We start from the raw sequence: 19299 nt of genomic DNA on the forward strand, positions 1-19299 counted from the left end.
TATCATTCAGTCAAATCTGTTCATCCATCCAGTAAAGTTTTGCATTTATCAGCAGCAGGGTAGCATGGTGGTTAGCATAAATGCTTCACAGCTCAGGGTCCCAGGTTCGATTCCCGGCTGGGTCACTGTCTGTGTTGCGTCTGCACGTCCTCCCCCTGTGTGCGTGGGTTTCCTCCGGGTGCTCCGGTTTCCTCCCACAGTCCAAAGATGTGCGGGTTAGGTGGATTGGCCATGCTAAATTGCCCGTAGTGTCCTAATAAAAGTAAGGTTAAGGGGGGCGGGTTGTTGGGTTGCGGGTATAGGGTGGATACGTGGGTTTGAGTAGGGTGATCATGGCTCGGCACAACATTGAGGGCCGAAGGGCCTGTTCTGTGCTGTACTGTTCTATCATTGTTGCATCACATTAATTCTTAAATAATTCCAAGATTGTGCTCCAGCACTGTGTCCTGAGTCCATTCCAAGTATTGATAAGTCTCTAAAGAAATATTTCTTAATTTCCGTCGTAAAGTTACATTTTAATATTTTGCACCTCTAGCTTTGTTCTATTCTCGCAATTTAACATAAATTTAGTGGTCTACATTTTCCAAATTTAAGTATCTTGTATATCACTAGAAGATGGTCTCTCTGACTCCGCTTTTCGAGGCGAGAAAAACGTAAGCTTCTCCTGGCTTTCCTCCTATCTCTCAGTTTGACTCTGAACTGGACTAGCCATATAAATACTGTGGCTACAGGAGCAGGTCAGAGGCTGGGAATCCTGCAGCGAGTAACTCACCTCCTCACTTCCCAAAGTCTGTGCACCACCTACAAGGCACAAGTCAGGATTGTGATGGAATACTTCCCACTTATCTGGATGAGTGCAGTTCCAAGAATACTCAAAAAGCTTGACACCACCTAGGACAAAGCAGCTCACTTGATTGGCACTCCTTCCACAAGCATTTACTCTCTTCGCCATCGACGCAGTATGTACCATCTACAAGATGAACAGCAGGGACTCAACGAGGCTCCTTAGACAGCTCCTCCCAAACCCATGACCACTACCATTTAGAAGGACAAGGGCAGTAGATATATGAGAGCATCATTTGGAAGTTCCCCTCCATGTCACTCGCCATCCTGACTTGTAAATATATTGTTTTTCTTTCTCTGTCGGTGGGTCAAAGTCCTGCAACTTGCTAATAGCACAGTGGGTGTACCTACACTACATGGACTGCTGTGGTTCAAGAAGGCAGCTCACCACCACCCACGTGGCACTTCGGATGGGGGACAAATGCTGGCTTAGCCATCGAAGCCCACATCCTGTAAAAATTAAGTTTTAAAAAAGAAACAACCTCATGCTCCTTCTCTACACACCATCTCTCCCATGTTTCTTTGTGATCAGCAATGAAAACAGTACACAAGATAAGGGCCTGAAAGACCTGTAGTTTTTCACTGGACTCCAGCCATTATTCTGGTGGAATCCACTGGAAGTCTGATCCAAAGTTACTACTCCGCTTAGTGTGGGAGGAAATCTGTGCTCTTCGTTTACAAAGCAGGTGACAACGGCAGGGTAGGGATTCAGTACCCTTTGAAAATCTGAATTGTTTTAAAACATTTTGCAACTAAGTGTTATTTTTCTAATTTTAACGTTGCCCTCAAAATTTTTAGTTCACGTGATTATTTTCATTGTGACATGTATAAGATGTGTGGTCATCACATTTCAAATTCTGCTGAACCATAAAATGAAAAGTTCTTTTTCATTTCCATGAAAGTTTAAACCTCTACATCCCCCCCCCCCCCCCCCCCCCCCCCGCTGTGTTTTCTTCCTCCTACAATCCCCAGGATGTTAAAATTCTTTTTTTGGTTTTTTAGAAATTCATTTTTCCGGGATGTGGGCTTTGCTGGCTAGGCAGGCATTTGTTGGCCATCCCTAATTGTTGTCACAACTTGTGTTCTCTCATGCACTGTGGGCCTTGGAATTCTCACCTAAGCTGGTCAATCTGTGAAGTTCAGAAATGTGTGCACATTATGATCATCAAGAACATCAAAGCAACTTGAATAATAAGACATAATTTCACTTAAACCTAGTTACAGTTTAAGTAATTGTTCAAGACTTTTTTTTGTTAGGTTGTGACAGTGACAATGCCACCAAATTAATGTTACATGATTGGATCCATATGTTCTACCTAAAAATCAGATAATATTGCATTGAAATTGTTTCCAACAATTTCCCACATCCTTCCTCCCAATGAGCCAACACTTTAATTCATTTTTTGAGTATCCTGTCAGGTAAATGTACTTCGTGAATTTCAAATGTTATGTTGCAGATGGTGTGAGCATTTCGCAATTTGTAAATGCCGAGTAGGAGTCCAGATGATTAGCATATAGCAAGTGAAAAAGATGCTAAAAGAATATAAACTTAGCATTTGGTAGAGATTGACTTTCCCTTGTTGGATTAAGGTGTTCATGTCTGTTTTTGATCTTCTGAACTTCCTTTTTTGGTTTGTTGTCCAACCATTTTATCAACGGTCTTTCCCAGAGGGTGAGTTATGAGCATTGCACATATTTTTAGCTCATGCCTTCAGGAAAAAAGGTTCAAATCCACAAGCTAATAGTTGTTGTGACTATTTACTTTTTGTCACGCTCGGCTGCCCATCAGGCCGGGAAGGACCCAGAGGGGAAGGTCAGCGATAGTCCAAGGTGTCCAGGCCTCACTGGTCGTTCGACGAGATGTCGGACAGTATGTGCCACAGGAGACTCCGCCTCAACAGGTGGACAGTGCGGCACCTGTGCCATGTCCTTGTGGACTTGCCACCGCGCAAAGGAGGAGGATACTCTCTCCCGGTGACTGTCAAGGTCACCGCAGCCCTGAACCTTTATGCCCCAGAGCCATTCGAGGGCTTGAGCGGGGACTTGTGTTGCATTTGCCAACCTACAGTCCACAAGTGCATCCCTGAACTCACGGATGCCCTGTTTGCCCGGCAGCAGACTATATAAACTTTGACATGGACCAAGCCCACCAAGGTGCCCGGGCAGCTGGATTCTCCGCCATCGCCTGGATGCCCCAGGTCCGGGGGTAATAGATGACATCTATGTTTCCTTTGGGTGCATCAGGCGGTCTGGGAGTGCCCTTCATTAACAGGAAGAGATTCCACACCCTGAACGTTCAATCTGTGTGCGACCACCAGCTGAAGATAATGCGCCCATTCAGAATGTGCACACATTTCTGAACTTCACTGATTGACTAGCTTAGGTGAAAAGCACAAGGCCCAGGAGTGTGCATGACAATTACATCCTGGGGCAGTCTGAGATCCCTGGCATCTTCGAATGATACCCCAGTGTTACTGTATGGCTCATGGGGGATAAGGGGTACCCGCAGAACCTGACTAATGACGTCACGATGGAGGCCGGTGACCGATGCGGAGACCCAATATACGAGGCCCATGCATCCACCCGGGCTGCCATTGAATGGTGCATCAGACTGCTTAAGATGTGGTTGTGATGCCTCAACTGCTCTGGTGCTGCACTGCAATACACCCCCATAGGGTTGCCTGCTTTGTGGTGGCCTGCTGCACGCTCAAAACCTGGCTCAGCAGCGGGGTAATGTGATGGAGGTGGAGGAGGGTCATCGTCAGGCATGCTGGAGGGCGAGGGAGGCACTCATACCACCACATCACAGAGGACGTGCTTCATCCGTCCCCCCCCCCCCCCCCCCCCCCCCAACCCACATCCAGCCACCCCGATTGCCTTGACCCACTCTCCCGGAGTCTGTGGGCCTGTGTCGGCACTGTCAATAGGTCAATATACAAGGCAGAGGGTGATGATAACTCACTTTGAGCTGAACTCTAGTGCTTCTCAATCTATACCATAGTCTGACTCCTGTCTGTCTGCTGTGAGCATGAATGGGGGAGGGGAATGCAGGCTGGTCCACAGTGCGGAATAATATGACAGAGGCTTCGTATGTCTTGGGTGTAACGTGTTTAATGGTGTACAATCGTAACTCCAACTATCCACGGCTACCGATGATGCCGCCCTCCTCTTCCCCCTTCAGTGGCCTCTCAGTGATCCTCAATCTCCTTAGCCTTCTGTGCTCTGCCACTACGTCTAGGTGAGTCCCTAGGAAGCACATCAGAGGTGGAGGCAGTCTTTTGCTTACCGAGCCCTTTTCCGGCGGGCATTCTCTGGCCCGGCCGCCTTGGCGGTGCCACATGCCTTGCCGTGATACCCTGTTCTGCCCGCTGACCCCCAAGACACACTGTTGTCAGGAGGAGGGACCTGGGAGCACTGGTGACCACCAGGTCGTCCCCCCAGCACTCCCTCCTTCCAGTCGTTGCCCATACGGCCCTGGGGGTCACCTTGGGATGGAGGGGCAGCTGATGTTGTGCTCCAGGCTTTCCACTGCAGTCGCCATCCTAACAGCGTTGGCTTCGGTGCCACGCATTGCCAACGACATCTCCTGAGCCCTTACGGGTTATGTCTGGACCTGCTGGAGTGCCGCTGACATCCCCCTCTGAATATCACTGCCGCATCAGCTCTGGGATAATCTGGTTCAGAGGCTCAGCATCTGACTGGGACCCAGCTGGGTGCTGGGATCCATCGGACCTCTGACTGCCGTCACCACTGTACGTTCCTGTCTTCGCCTGATGTGCATCAGCAACTGTCTGGTGCTCGCCTGTTTGTGCCCCTGAAGCCTGTCCACCATTCGCCCGCGGAGGCGTGTCTCTGCACTGGTGGAGGGTGGGGATGGCAGCCGTGACGCGTCAATGATGTCATCATTGAAGCTCTGCACTGAGGTGTTTTCTGGGGGTCAGAGGGAGCCACCCGGATGGGCCTGCACCATCGGGTGGAGATTCTGTGGGAGAATGGATATGTGGTCAGTGGGAGGGATTGATCATTCTGTCTGGCATGGACAACTCTCACATGTATGAGTGGTCATCTGGGTGGGGGCTAGGGGATACTGATTTCTGTGATGCAGGCCAATCTCAACGTTGGTGACCGATCTGTACTCGCTGACCCCTGCAACCTCCAGGGCGGTTCCTCATAGGGGCTGAGGACTCTGATGGCCGACACCCTGCTGCCCGTCTGAGCCCTTTCCCATCTCTTGTGGAATACATTCACCTGTGGGGGCAGAGAGCAATGTGAGCCGCACGTTTCATGCATCTTGGGGTTCGGCTATGGTGGGTGGTCAGGAGTGGGCAACTCTGGGCATTGGTGGGGTGTGCAGGTGGGTGCCAGGGTGAGCTGGGGCACAGGCATGATATTGTGCTGGGGGAGTGGGGTGGTGCCAACTGCAGAGTCATGGGGGGTGGCATGCGGCAATGGTGCCAGGGGCCGATGCCAGCTCACCTGTGCGGCCCGGTGGAGGTCGTTAAGTTTCTTGCGGCACAGGGTGGCCGTCCTCCTGGTGACTTTCTCCGCGATGATTGCCGGTGTCACTGCCTGTGGCTGACCCTCTGACCCTCCTCGGGGGAACAGGGTATCCTGTCTGAACTCCACTGTGTCCAACAGTCTGGCCAGGTGGGCATCTCTGAATCGTGGTGCCGGTCTGCATGGTGGCACGGTTGCATGCTGTCTGTGAGATCAGTTTAAGAGTTCCCCCTCGTTAGCGTGTAACTGTTGAGTGCATTCCAGGTGAATCAGCTGGCTGGACAGTCATTTCCAGCGTGAAACCCATAGTGCATTATTAAATGCCCTAATTAACGTTAGATACCGATAACGCCTCGCTGGGTCACCCAGCAATTCCCGCTCGCTACCACACTGAGAAACATTTCCGTTAGATTGTGCCCAGTGTTTGCAGCCGTGAGAGTATATGCATATATAAAAGTATATTTATGAATACCTCTTTCTAATCCACATATTAAAGCTAAAAGTCTCGAGTATTGTACAGGTTTCATTACATTTCTGTTCAATTCATGATGTTATATACACCTGAACTTCAATGATATGAAACACAAAGGAAATACAGAGCAGGCTCGAGGGGTAGAATGGCCTACTCTTACTATTACTTAAGCCTTAATTACATCCACAGGTCCACCAATCATAAAACCATACTGTAGTGGAAGTCATACAACAGTTTGAATTTCTGTCGAACTGAACTTTTTAATTTTTTTTTTCTAAACAGGACACGCATGTAAACTTCTGACCAAAAACATGGGTCTTATGGTTCTAAATGCACACACTCTCGATGTAAGTATTTGATGTCTCTAAGGTACTGTGCCCAGTAAACTGCAAATGAATTGAATTGTTTGCATTAATTCTGGTTAAATCTTATATTTATTCATGAGAATAAATCCCAAATTGAATTTTTAAAAAGTCATTGTGGTGTAAATTTGTCCTGGGTAGTAACCTAAAAGGCACAATATGACAGCTCGATTCACATTTTGCTCTATGTTCTTTCCCATTAATGTGAGAGGCTTCAGTTCAATGATGCAGTAGGATTTGAGTTTCTGATCATCCAATGTAACTTTTTTGAGCAGATCCAAAGGAGAAAACTCTAAGTCAGTATTTGGCTTCAATATCTATTTATCTGAAGAAACCCCTAAACACTGGACACTTGTCTATAAAATTGATTTGAATAATGTTAAAAGGTTTTTCGCCGATGCTCACATTTGTCTCTGAAATTGTCAACTTGGCTATCAATTGCTTGTTACTCACCTAGATAGCCAATTCATTTTTTAATTTTAAGTATATTTAATCCTTTGTATTGTGAGTAGCCCTGTGGTGTTGTCTGTGCATTTCTGCAAACATGCAATGAATTCTAGCATTATTATTTGAAATGAAAGAGGCAGTTTGTAAGTTTTTCTTTCCAATTGCTGTTCCCTCTTCCCAAGATAGTGACTCTGTTGTACTGCTGGGGTGCTAGTCAACACTCAGTAATTAGTAATTATTTTTGCATCATACTGACTGTCAACAAATTATTCAGTCACAGATGCAATGTAGCAGAGACCGATACTATACTTGACTCGTATTCACAACTACACACTCTAATCAGGGGTTACTGGTTCACATAAGTTACCTGACTAATTCTCATTTCTGTAATTCTGAGATCACTTCCATCTCACTTACTACTGTGGTAATCGAGATCAGTTAATTCCGATCAGGGTTGAAACTGGGTATTTCCTGTCCTATGGCTTGGCTACTTGCTGAATAAATCCACTTAGCTGCTGGCAAAGCCCCAAACTGTAAACTTAATGAGCACTAAAAGATTGCCAATCTTAATGTCATGGGAGCAATGTTGTGGTTTAATGCCTCCTTTACACTACACAGTTGCCTCAATGCAAAGTTTTCATAATCTAAGAGTGCCATTGGATTTCAGGCTGTCATGTAAAATTGTGTTTGCCAAAATAGTTGAAATTTACACAGGTTACTAGAGCTTTGTTTCCAGGCTAGCTGCATAAGGTGGCGTGTTGCACCACTCATTAATGTTTCTGCCATTCTTTGCTTTAAACTAGAATTTTTTTAACACTTGACGGCTTTTATTTTCTTAAACCTAGTTATGCCACATACAGTTTCACAATTTGGCAGTTTGACAGAAAAATTACACTTCAAAACATTGATCTTAACTTTTCCATGTATATAAGCTTAATTCACAGCCAAGTTAATACCCCATTAAAGATAGTATCAAAATTCAGAGGTGGACAAGCATTGCCACCCAACAAGGGAAAAGCATCAATAGTTGAGAAAATGGTGGAAATATAGGCACACTATTGATCTCCAGGTGGTGGTTGTTTTTAGCTGCTGCTGCATTTCATCATTGTATTTGTGAATTTGAAACTGAAGTTCAGGAATGAGCTTCTGAGCATTCGGAGAATTTGCTTTGTCGCTATGTTTCTGGCCCAACTAAGATGGAGGCATTGCTGGACCTGGTTCTAAAGAATGAGGCAGTCAAATGGATCAATGTTAGTTGGGGAAATTGTAGAGAACTGTGATCATAGTATCAAAAAGTTTGGGTTAACCATGAAAAGAAACGAGGAGTGATCCAAAGTTAAAAATAATTAAATGGAGGGAGGACAATTTCAGTGGATGAGAGCTGATCCGCTTCAGGTAAATTGGAATCTAAGATTGGCAGGCAAAAACTGCAATGGAATAATGGGCTGCCTTTAAGGAGGAGAGAGTCTGGGTATGTTCAAGGTATATTCCAACAAGGGGGAAAGGTGGGACTCTCCTGGTTGATGAGACTGATCAAGGGTGAGATGAAGCAGAAAAAAGAGTATATTGCAGATATCCAGTTTATAATGCAAGTGAGAACCAAGGAGAATTTCATAAGTTCAGAGGAGAAGTGAAAAAGGAAATGAAAGACAAGAGAGGATATGAGAAGAGACTAAGCAGCTAACACACAATGGAATCCAGAAATATGTTATAAGCATATAAATATAAAAAGGATATTAAGAGAAGGAATGAAGCAAATAGCGTCTGTAAAGGCAAACTATGCATGGAGGAAGAGGGCAAGAATGAGACATGTACTTTGCAAGTCTTTACCAGGGAAGAAGATGCTGCCAAAGTCATAGAGAAAGAGAATGTATTTGGGATGCTGGATGAGCTAAATGTTGATAAAGAGGGAATTTTAGTAAAGTTGGCTGTACTTAAAGCCGTTAAGGTACCAGGATCAGATGATAAATATCCGAGGATCCTGAGGGAAGTAAGGATGGAAATTACGGAGACACTAGCCATAATCTTCCAATTCTCCTCAGATACTGGGATGGTTCCAGAGGGCTAGTGAATTACAAATGTTACACCCTTGTTCAAAAAAGGGTTAAAGGATAAGCACAACAACTACAGTCCAGTCAGTTTAACTTCGGTGGTGGATTACCTGAGTTTTTTATGCAGCAAGTGGTGAGGCTTGGAACATATTGCTTGAACAGCACGATAGCACAGTGGGTAGCACTGTTGCTTCACAGCTCCAGGGTCCCAGGTTCGATTCCCAGCTTGGATCATGGTCTGTGCGGAGTCTGCACATTCTCCCCATGTGTGCGTGTGTTTCCTCCGGGTGCTCCGGTTTCCTCCCACAGTCCAAAGATGTGCAGGTTAGGTGGATTGGCCATTCTAAATTGCCCTTCGTGTCCAAAAAGATTAGCTGGGGTTACTGCGTTACAGGGATAAAGGGGCTCGGGTCTCGGCGTGGGGCTTAGGTAGGGTGCTCTTTCCAAGGGCCAGTGCAGACTCGATGGGCTGAATAGCCTCCTTCTGCACTGAAAATTCTATGATTCTATGAGAGTGTGATGGAGGCAAAAACAATTGAGTTTCAAATGGGAATTGGATAAGCATCGAAAGAGAGAATTTGTAGGTTCGTGGGAGAATGGGTCTTAAACATCTGTTGCAGAGAGCTGACATGGATGCAATGGGCTAAATAGCCTCCATCTGCACAGTAACCACTCTGACACCCTGGTGTCACACTATTCAATGTGTGCCAATGGAGATAAGACTTCCACAATTGCATAGCCTCGATGTACTTGTGCTGTGTCAGTTCCAGTCTGAATTGTGAAATTAAGACAACTCCATAAAACTACTATGTGCCATGATATGCAAACTTCCTTTGTTCAATTTAATGCCTGTATGGCTTTTCTCAACTTTGATATCTATTTTGCCTAGCCACTGATTCTGACCATCTGACTTAATGATAGGCAAACTTCGCTAGTGAGCGGGCCACATGAGTGACCCTCTTTCATTTCAGTGTGCTGCAAGTTTGAATCATAAACCTACAAATAAAATGAAATACATTTAATGCGTACCAAATATTTCTTAGCGAATTACAGAAAATGCTTAATCATTTGTATACTAATAGAGCTGTCATCAACTTCAAATGGTAAGAACAAATTAAATATTTAAATTTTGGACACAGAATACATGACTCTCAGTCAATGTTGTGTGCAATCAGCACGCACCTCATTTCACTTGTTTTCCTTTACGTGTGCATCACGTCAGTCATACCGATAGGAAAAAATGAAATGGTCGAATTAGCAGCATTCCTGCGTATGAGCAGTGGTCAACAAAATGTCTCGTGGGCCGCACTCAGAGCCCTGATGGACCGCCTGTGGCCCCAGGTCGCAGGTTCCCCACCACTGATCTCCCACATTTCAGGTTAGGGAGAATAACTGCCCAAGAATCAACAATTGGTCAGTGCTGTGGAATATGGATTCACACTAGCTGCACACCCTCCTCTCTTAAGCAGTAAAACCGTTTCTCCCCATACACTCATCACAGTATGTGCTCGTGTGCTTTTGAACTCACTGATGTATGGTTTGGTGACTTTTGCAGCCTGCAATAATTGCTTGCATCAAAGGCTAAATTCATCTGCTGTAAGAAATTGGCTTACAATTCTGGGTCCTGTATGCAAATATTCTGGTGTACAATTTTTTTTTTTACTATCAGGAAGGATAATTTTATTCCCATTTTAACAAGTTACAGTATAGCGTGCTATAATGGTGCAATATAGCTGTTGTATGTATAAGTACTGTACTTCATTACAATTTTAGATACCAGCAATTACATGCAAAGCCACACTCTTCCTTAAGCTCTCTAATATCCTCTCATTTCTTATGGCCGTTAATGAATTACTCCAGAGAATATGAACAATTTAATTGGAGCTATGCTAATATAGAAAGTCCCTGTAGGATCCTCGAATAGTCCAACCCATTTGTTTACCTGTGCCTGGTACAACGATAGAACTGACTACACATATTGAACCTTGCAGAAAGTTTGCATTCCATCAATTGCTTCCATTATAGCCAATGAAGGGGGTGTAACTGCACAATCTTTATCCCAAGAAAATTTAGCTGGGTTGTCCCATTTTACTACATCTTTGTAAACATTCACATGACTCTCTTCAGAGTAGGAATACTTTTTCTTCAATAATAGCACTGTCCCATGTTCCAAGTAACATATTCCAATCAGTTTTTTAAAAATTTTGAGTGCCCAGTTCGTTTTTTCCCAAATACGAGGCAATTCTGCATAGCCAATCCATCTACCCTGCACATCGTTGGGTTGTACCCATGCAAACAAGGGGAGAATGTGTAAACAGCAGACGGACAGTGACCCGGAGCCGGGATCGAATCTGGGAACTCTGCACCATGAGGCAGCAGGGCTAACCACTGTGCCACCGTGCAGCCACAACATATTCCAATCTTTCTTTCCTCACTCCTTTTGGTCTCTCCAAACTAGTTTCTCTGTGACTGAGAAGGTGGAAATTAAAAGTGTATTATAGGAATGGCCTGATGGAAGAATTTTATGTTCAGAATTCTGAAAGCTCCCTTGCGCCTCCTTTTTTTTCTCTCCACTGTAAACATATCCAGTTTAGGCAGACTTGGGTGTAAATATTTTTATCCCAGGTATCTCTTTAGTTGACCATCTGTGCAGCCAAAACTGAAAGCCACTATTGCTGTAGGGTGACCAGTATTTCAAATTAGTTTGAACTGCTGCTCTATACATAATTACCATGTTCCTTGGGACTTGAAGCCAGTCTTGCTAGATACTCTTAAGAGTATATTTGTTGCCTTTAGTTTTGTAACACACTGTACCAAGGATTTTAATAGGTTATGCATGAGTGCCTTATTCAACTACCACTCACCTTAAATAGTGAAAATGTATTAAAATTATCAGAAGTTACCTTCTACGATTGACAGTAAACCTGTGCTAATTTCTCTCTAATACCTAACAGTCATTTTCATGTTTGAAATAAAAAGTCGACTGGATAAGTAACTTGGCTCCTGATTTCCCAAATACTCTCCTCCACCTACAAAGCAGAAGTCAGGAGTGTAATAAAATATGCTCCACTTGCCTGGATGGATGCAGCTGCATCAACACACGAGGCTTGACATCATCCAGGACGAAGCAGTCTGCTGGATTGGCACTCCGTTCACCAGCTTAAACATTCACTCCCCCCACCATCAGTATACTGTGGTGAGAATTTTTAGCTACTTCTGTAGCTAACCAAGGATTCTTCAAAGCCCGTGTCCAACATCATCCAAAAGGGCAAGGGAAGCAGGTGCATGGAGGCACAATCATCTTCAAATTCCCCTCCAAGTCGCATGCCATCCTGGCTTAAACGCATGTCTATTACTTCACTGACACTAGGTTGAGCACTTAATCACATGTGGTACGACCATTCCAGAAAACAGCTGACCACCCTCCCCCCTTTCGATCATTGAGCACGGACAATAAATATCAACATTCTTGGAGAAACTCATATCCTGGGAATTATTTTTTAAAAATATACATGGAAGAGGAAATCATCATGAAATTTACCTTGCATACCTCTTAGCATCGAGTTACAAAGTGACACCAAATTTGACAGAACCCTGACAACAGGCATGTCCAATCTCTCAACTGTCAAGTGCTTCAAATCAGTGGGAGGCCGTAGAAGAAGGAAGGAGGCAGTTTTTTTAAAAGTGTGATCTCAGATACATTTTGATCATTTACTAATGAGGAGACCTACACAGACCGTCCCTGAAGCCTGAAGCGAATTGCTTCAATGAGTTTCAATAATTGAGCTGGATCAAGTCTTGGGTTGCTTGTTTTGTCAACAAACCAAAATAAATTGTTAACTGATTTGCTTGATATTGTGTGGCACTAAAGCTGGGAAAGATAAATATTTTGCTTTCTGATTGTTGATTGAGAAGAGCTAGCTGCCCAGTTACAAGAACAAAGAAAGCAATGATGTAAATGCAGCTGTGTGTGAAAGCTTTTCCTCTGTTGCTTTACAAATGAGATTTATTCCAAAGGCAGGTCTCACTGGGAGATTCCCAGTGAAGTATGAATTGAGTATAGGATATTTCTTCTTCTATGGCATCTGAGAGTCATAAGAGTTATACAACCCAGGAGGAGGCCAGTCGGTCAAGTCTGCCTGTGCTGACTCTTTGCAAGAGCTATCCAATTAATCCAAATCCCATTTCTGTTTCCCCATAGCTCTGCAAAGTTTTCTACTTGAAATGTTCAATTCCCTTTTGAATATTATTGTTGAAGCTGCTTCCTCCACCCTTTCAAATGGTGCATATCAGATCATAACTTATTGCATCAAAAATCCTCATGTCGCCTCTGGTTGTTTTATCACTAACTGTAAATCAGTGGAAACATTTTTTCATTACTTACTCCTTCAAATCCCTTTAATTTTCAACACCTTTATCAATTCCCCCTTGACCTCCTCAGAAACCGCTGTTTTTCAGTCTCTTCACATAACTGAAACTTTTGCTCTTTTGAGGCTTTGAAATACTTTTTAAAATTTAATGCCCAGGATTGACACACTATTCCAGTTGAGGCTTAACTAGTGTTTTATGAAAGTTTAGCATAACTTCCTTGCCTTTGTACTCTGTTCCTCGATAAAACCAAGGATCCCATGTGCCTTTTTAAAATCCTTCTCAACTTGCCCTGTCTCTTTCAAAGACTTTTGTACATGTACCCCAGGTACTTCTGTTTCTGAATCCACTTTAAAATTGTACTGTATTGTTTATGTTGCCTTTGTTCAATCTTTCTTCCATTCAGTTTGGTTCTCAACTGAATTATGAGCTCAGCGTTTATTATAAGCTTCTTTTTTCTATTTCACTTTAATCTTTATATCTTTATTCATCCAGAGGCTTGTAGAAACTCTTCCTTTCCTTGTGAAAATGTCTAGTTTATACCAAACAATAATCCCTTTGAAAGCCTCCCATTGCTAATTTACTATTTTATGTGTCAATCTTTGACTCCAGTCCACTGGACAGATCCCTTTTTAACTCCGAAATTAGCCCTCCTCCAGTTGAGTACTTTCGGATTTGTTTTTTATTCTTTGTCTATTTCCATAATTGCTCTGAAACTAATAATATTGTGATCACTGTTTCCAAATGTTCTTCCAGTAAATCATTTTCCACTTGCCTCTCTTCATCCCTCAGAAGAAGCAACAGTCTGCTTTTATCTTCACTGGGGTGTAAACATACCAATCTAGAAAGTTCTTGTGCACATTTCAAGAATTCTTCCCCCTTTGCCCTTTAATCTGTTATTTATGATTCTAGTCTGTATCAGGATAATTGTAGACCTCCATTATCAGTACTCTATAGTTTATGCATATTTCTGTATTTTGCCTACTGTTTTCCTCCTCTATCGCCTTTACACTATTTTTCCTATAGTATACTCCCAGCAGGGTAACAGCTTTTCTATTGTTTCCTCGTTCTAACCAAATAGAATCTATCCTTGAGCCCTCAAGTACATCATTGCTTTCCAGTGCTGTTTGATCCTTCCTTTTACAACTACCCTATATTTCCTGAATATGAACTGAAGTGCCCAATTCTCTCATTGTATGGTTGCTTTGTTTGTATCACCTAATCATACATTTTTTTTTTTCATTTATGCATAGTTGAATGACTGGTGCAATTTAAGGTCTGATGAAGTGGGACAAAATTATATTTCTATGTAAGATTGATGTACACATTTGAGTCTCTATCTATATTTGTTTTTTGAAAGTTGTGATACTTTTTACTGTTCCCAATTAGTGATTTTATAAGTTTGTACGGTGAAGTAATTTTCTTCATTGGATGACCTGCACTCATACTAAATCTTGTGCAAGCTCTATAGCTGTTACTTGAAATTCATGCTTTAACCTTTACTGTTGTAGCAGGAATGGTTACTAAACCTACACGCAAGTCTGTACTGATTCATATTGATTCCCTGTATATAAGCAAAGCAGTAACTCCTATTGATGAGAAAAGATGTAATGGTACCTTTCAAGGCTTTAAGAAGTAAGAATCACTCCTCCGTGATCAACTTTCATAAGGTGGTCATGTGGTTGGTTGTTCAGGGACTTTAGAACTAAATTATATTTCAGCTAAAGGAATGTTAACGTGCGTCTTCCAAGATACACGCAGCACTTCCAGATGCTACAGAAATTTGACAGCACAAGTTCTATTAATTGAGTATTACATTAAAATAAAACACCACAGATGCAAATCCTCATTAACAAGATTTGATGGGGGAAAAATACAGTTCCAATTAAATGCTAATTAAAATCTATTGCTAATGTTCAGCCTAAAAGTTCAGAAATGGTTTTTAAAGTTTCACCTGCCTGCTGACCAGAGCAGCTCTGTTTTAAATATTGGCAATATTTGTGGTTAGTGTCAGTCCACAATGCAATCCAACCACATTGTGCGTATTTACCCGTACCTTGACATTTTACGTAAAATTATAAAATATGTTGCATGCACCCAGATTTATAGTATTCGAAGAGTGTGGTCAAAATGCACTGACAATGCCACTCATGACAAGGGCTGGAGGTAGGCAGAAGTTGGTATTTTCTTTAATGTCATCTCTGATTTTACTGCTGCCACAATTTCTGCATAAATGTTATCAGTGAGAAAGTAAAATCAAATACAACCAGACCTACTGTGTGTTGGTTTAGTTTTCATATGCTGCTATCTTCAAAGAAAAGATTTTCAAAACTCTCTTCAGACTCAATAAGTGGAAATGCCAAATGGAGGCCACCAAGTGTCAGTCACTCACTTTAATGTATATTAAAGAAAGGTAAATTTTTAATGTCTTAAAAAAACACATTGCTTTATATAGTTGAATGGTTCTGTGCGTGCACATCACAGATGTCACCCCTGATAGTTGTCAATGTTGACAGCTGTAAAGGGGTAATTTGTAATCGATCCCTTTTGAGCGCTGTTTTTATTTCTAAATTTCCTTTGTGGTCTGACATGAAGCAGAAAACAGTTATTATCTGTTCTTTACTGTTGGGGCCGTATTATACCTCTGGTAATGAACTACTGGACCGAACAAAGCAGACCTGGTTTAGATTTTACAGTTGCAGGTTTTCTAATGATGTCTACCATTAGTTAGACTTGCCCTTCCAAGCACGTTTCAGTTTTTAATGTTTTCTTTTCCATGGAAAACTGTTGAAAGTGCATGCTGATAAAGTTAGACCAAGTGAAACCGGTGTCTGACGCCTAAATACCAGGGCAAGCAACTGCCCATCTCCATAACCAACCAGATTGAAGAATTGTGAAAATAGTAGCACAAGGACTAAACAATAATTGTAACTTAGAGTAGGTGAAATCAATGCCAAATCATATACTGAAAGAGAAATTAAAAGAGGGAAAGAAAGATTGAATTGTGAGAGAAAGAAAAGTTAAAAATGCATTTTTAAAATCTCCCAACAGTAAAGCCTGAAGGGGTGAGCCTCCACATTTGTAATGGCTGATTTTCAATACCAGAGGGGTTGTTTAGCAGCAATAATGCTCAAAACCTTATTCAAAGTGTATTTAGAATGGACAAGATTTAATGTTGCAAGATTAATTAATATTTGCAGTGCAAATTCAATAAGTTCACATGCATTTCAATAAAAAGTGTGATGAATGTAGAAATTTCAGATCCATGGATATTTGGTGCAGTAAGGTTTAAAAGTCTGGGTTAGTGTGTGTATGACTGCTGCAGTAGTGTTTTTAAAGAATCCTCGTTTGAAAGGTTTTGGAGCCAGGTGTGCAATTAAGGCATCTGAAAAGTTTGGGCTAATGGGGTTTTGTTTGCATTAAGGAAGTTCCCTGTGGAGTTAATTAGAAACATTGTGTTTCAGCTTGGTAAGATGATGCAATTAATGGGAGGAGCCAAAGTACCAGGCATTTTGCAGCAAAGCAGTTTAGTTGAGTTATAGATTGGGATGTAAGCAGAAGTCAAGCACCTGCTCTTACTACAGTTTAATTAAAGATCTGTTTGCAGACAAATTAGCTGTTTCTTTCCAAGCAGTTCAGAATTGTGTGACTCCTGGAAGATGTGCTGAAACAAGCTGAGAAGCAACTTCTGAAGAAATACAGCCAGAGTTTCTGAAGACTTCAGCTGCAGGTCCTGTATTGTTCTGACAGGGTCAGGTCTCTTTCTTAAAGCATTGTCAAAAGATCAGTCTTTCTCAAAGTAGAGTATCCAGACATCTCTGTACAGCAGAGATTCCTGAGTGTGAACTGTATGTGAAAATGGTTTGAGAGCTGAATTGGTTTTGTTCTTTGGGTGGGAATAAAGGCAGCAGTTAAGGGTTATTGTGTCACTACATAGCATTTTTAACGGGTAATTGTAAGCCATTTTCTGGTGTGATGTTAAAATATTTTTATACTGCGTTAGTAATAAAGTTTGTTTAATATACCACATCCCAATTTTGTTTGAAATCACTCCTGGAGCAAGGTATCCTTTCCTCACAATCTGACAAAATTAAAATAAAATATTGGGATTTCTGTTCAGTATCCTAGCCACTGTTGGGATCTGGTCCAGGATCACAATATGAAGCAGGCAGTGAGATACCATTGCTGATGATGGAGCACTGTAATCAGACAACAACCGTTCGATATTCCCATTGAATGAGGCCATTAGCTTCACTGTCATTTTGAAAGCAGTGTGCATTGCTCACTTAGTCTACAGTAAGCATCTTGGTGGCCTATGTTTGAACATACTTGCGTGAATATTATGAAAATTACCTCCTGGTGGGCTTACATGGGGAAATATGGACCAAATATGGAGTACTTGACACAAACATTGCAGCAGACATAACGTGAGTTTTATCCACATATTACTCTATCTTGTGCAGTTCACTTATGCTACAATTGAGCTATTTATTATTGGGGCAGAATTGCTTTTGATTTAGTTACAGAAACAGCTGTGGCACGTTTCCTGGTAATCTTTCATGATCAACCCAAAACCAACTGCCTTTCCTTCGTCTGCAAAATTTTAAGCATTTGATTTGTAAATATTTCTTTTAGGTAAAATTTCAGCAGCTTGTTACAGCAGTAAGTTAGGAGTCCCTGTAGATTGTCTGCAATAGATGGTAACTTCAATCTGTACCTGCATGTCAGGCACGTCTTTTATAGTATGTGACAATTGGTTGGATTTAAAAGGGAACGAATGCCAGAAATGGTTTTTTTAATAATCCCTGGTTTTTAATATGATTTTCATTTTTTAAGACCAGATTTTGCTTTTTTGAGCAAGAAAAAGTGCATGGAATTTTTCAACCCTTTTTTTAAAAAAAATATGGATCTTTGGAATTGTGAGAACTATTTTCATTAGATTCTTATAAAGATATAGTCCAAATCTTAAAATATTTTGTTGGTTTGGTATTTAATTCTGCTTCATCCATCATTAGTGCACTGTGAAGGACTGTACAGTAACATTTTAGTGTAATTTGTATGTTGTGACATGTTACTTGAGTCTCGTGCTTCCTATAGTTATGCATAAATTTAATTTCCTGTGATATACTGCTTGAAGACAAATTGCTGTTTTAATTTATATGGACTACACCCATGGGCGCGAGTTTTTTGATCCATTCACCACAGGCACAAATCCCATTATGGCCACTAAATCCCGTGTGAAGGTCATATTGGGATTTGCACCGGGGAGACCTCGGATTGAGATCTTCCCAACGGCCTGCTGGTTTCCATATATTTACATGGATTTCAATATCATTAAATGCCATAGCGTTTAGCCGTGTGGAATGCCCACAACCCACCTAGCGGAGTAACATCAGTCAGTGCGATTCACTACAGGCTTTCGAAAACAGAAATAAGTCAGGATGACCATGCTGGGGGTGCAGAGGTGCCTGAAGGCCCTTGGTTTTGTGGCCAAGCCTCAATATTTTCCCTAGCACTGTCCCTTGGGGGCAGTGCCAGGGGACACTGAGGTGGGCATTGCCAAAGGGCAATGCCAGGGGTGATGCCCTTCTCCATTGGGGAGAGGACTTCCCATTGTGGTGGGTGGGGAAGAGGGGTGCACACTGGCGAGTGCATGGGTCAGGGTGAGGGGGAGAAAGAGTACCCCATGGTAGTGGGCTGGGTTCAACCTGAAACTTGTGGGGGATTGGGTCCTCCATAGTTATGGGGCGGTGGGAGGCAGTTCATTTTTTTTTGCAGATCGGGGTGTCTTTTTAAGATGGTGCACTGGGCTCTGTGTAGGCAGATTTGCCGTCTCCATCGGACCCTGCCCTGCCAAGTGCAAAACACACCCCTGATTTTTCTTTTGAAAGTGGGCGCGATTCTCCGGCTCTCGCTCAAGCGAAATGAGCCGGTGAATAGCGGAAGAGGCCAAAAACAAGAACCGCGCCAGGCGTCAAACCATTTATAATGCAACCGGCCAGCTCCCAAAGATGAAATCGGGATCTCACCATAGCGAGGCGACAAACCTATTTCCATACAATTAATGAGAACCACCCCATATTCAACGGCCCCCTGTCATTCAGCAGCCGACCCAGCAAGTGGTCATGCTGGCGCTGATTAGTACTCCTTTTGAAAAATGTGAACCTGATGGAGGGGCAGAGAGGCTTCTGTGGGGAGCTATTGTAGGGGACGGGTGCAGGTTGGAACCCAGCGCTCCCTCCTCCAGGTGGGTGCCCAT

The 19299-nt window shown here is 42.6% G+C and overlaps 1 protein-coding gene across 4 annotated transcripts in view; it reads left to right on the forward strand.

The window, feature by feature from the left end:
- atp8a1 (ATPase phospholipid transporting 8A1) overlaps positions 1–19299 on the forward strand; it is a 433224-nt gene that overhangs the window by 295420 nt on the left and 118505 nt on the right. For all 4 annotated transcript variants that reach the window (XM_038791303.1, XM_038791304.1, XM_038791307.1 and 1 more), the window contains one exon: positions 6095–6159. In XM_038791303.1, the coding sequence (XP_038647231.1) occupies positions 6095–6159 (65 nt within the window). The remainder of the gene's footprint in view (positions 1–6094; positions 6160–19299) is intronic.

This window comes from Scyliorhinus canicula, chromosome 3 (genome assembly GCF_902713615.1).
Source record: "Scyliorhinus canicula chromosome 3, sScyCan1.1, whole genome shotgun sequence".
Lineage (NCBI taxonomy): Eukaryota > Metazoa > Chordata > Chondrichthyes > Carcharhiniformes > Scyliorhinidae > Scyliorhinus > Scyliorhinus canicula.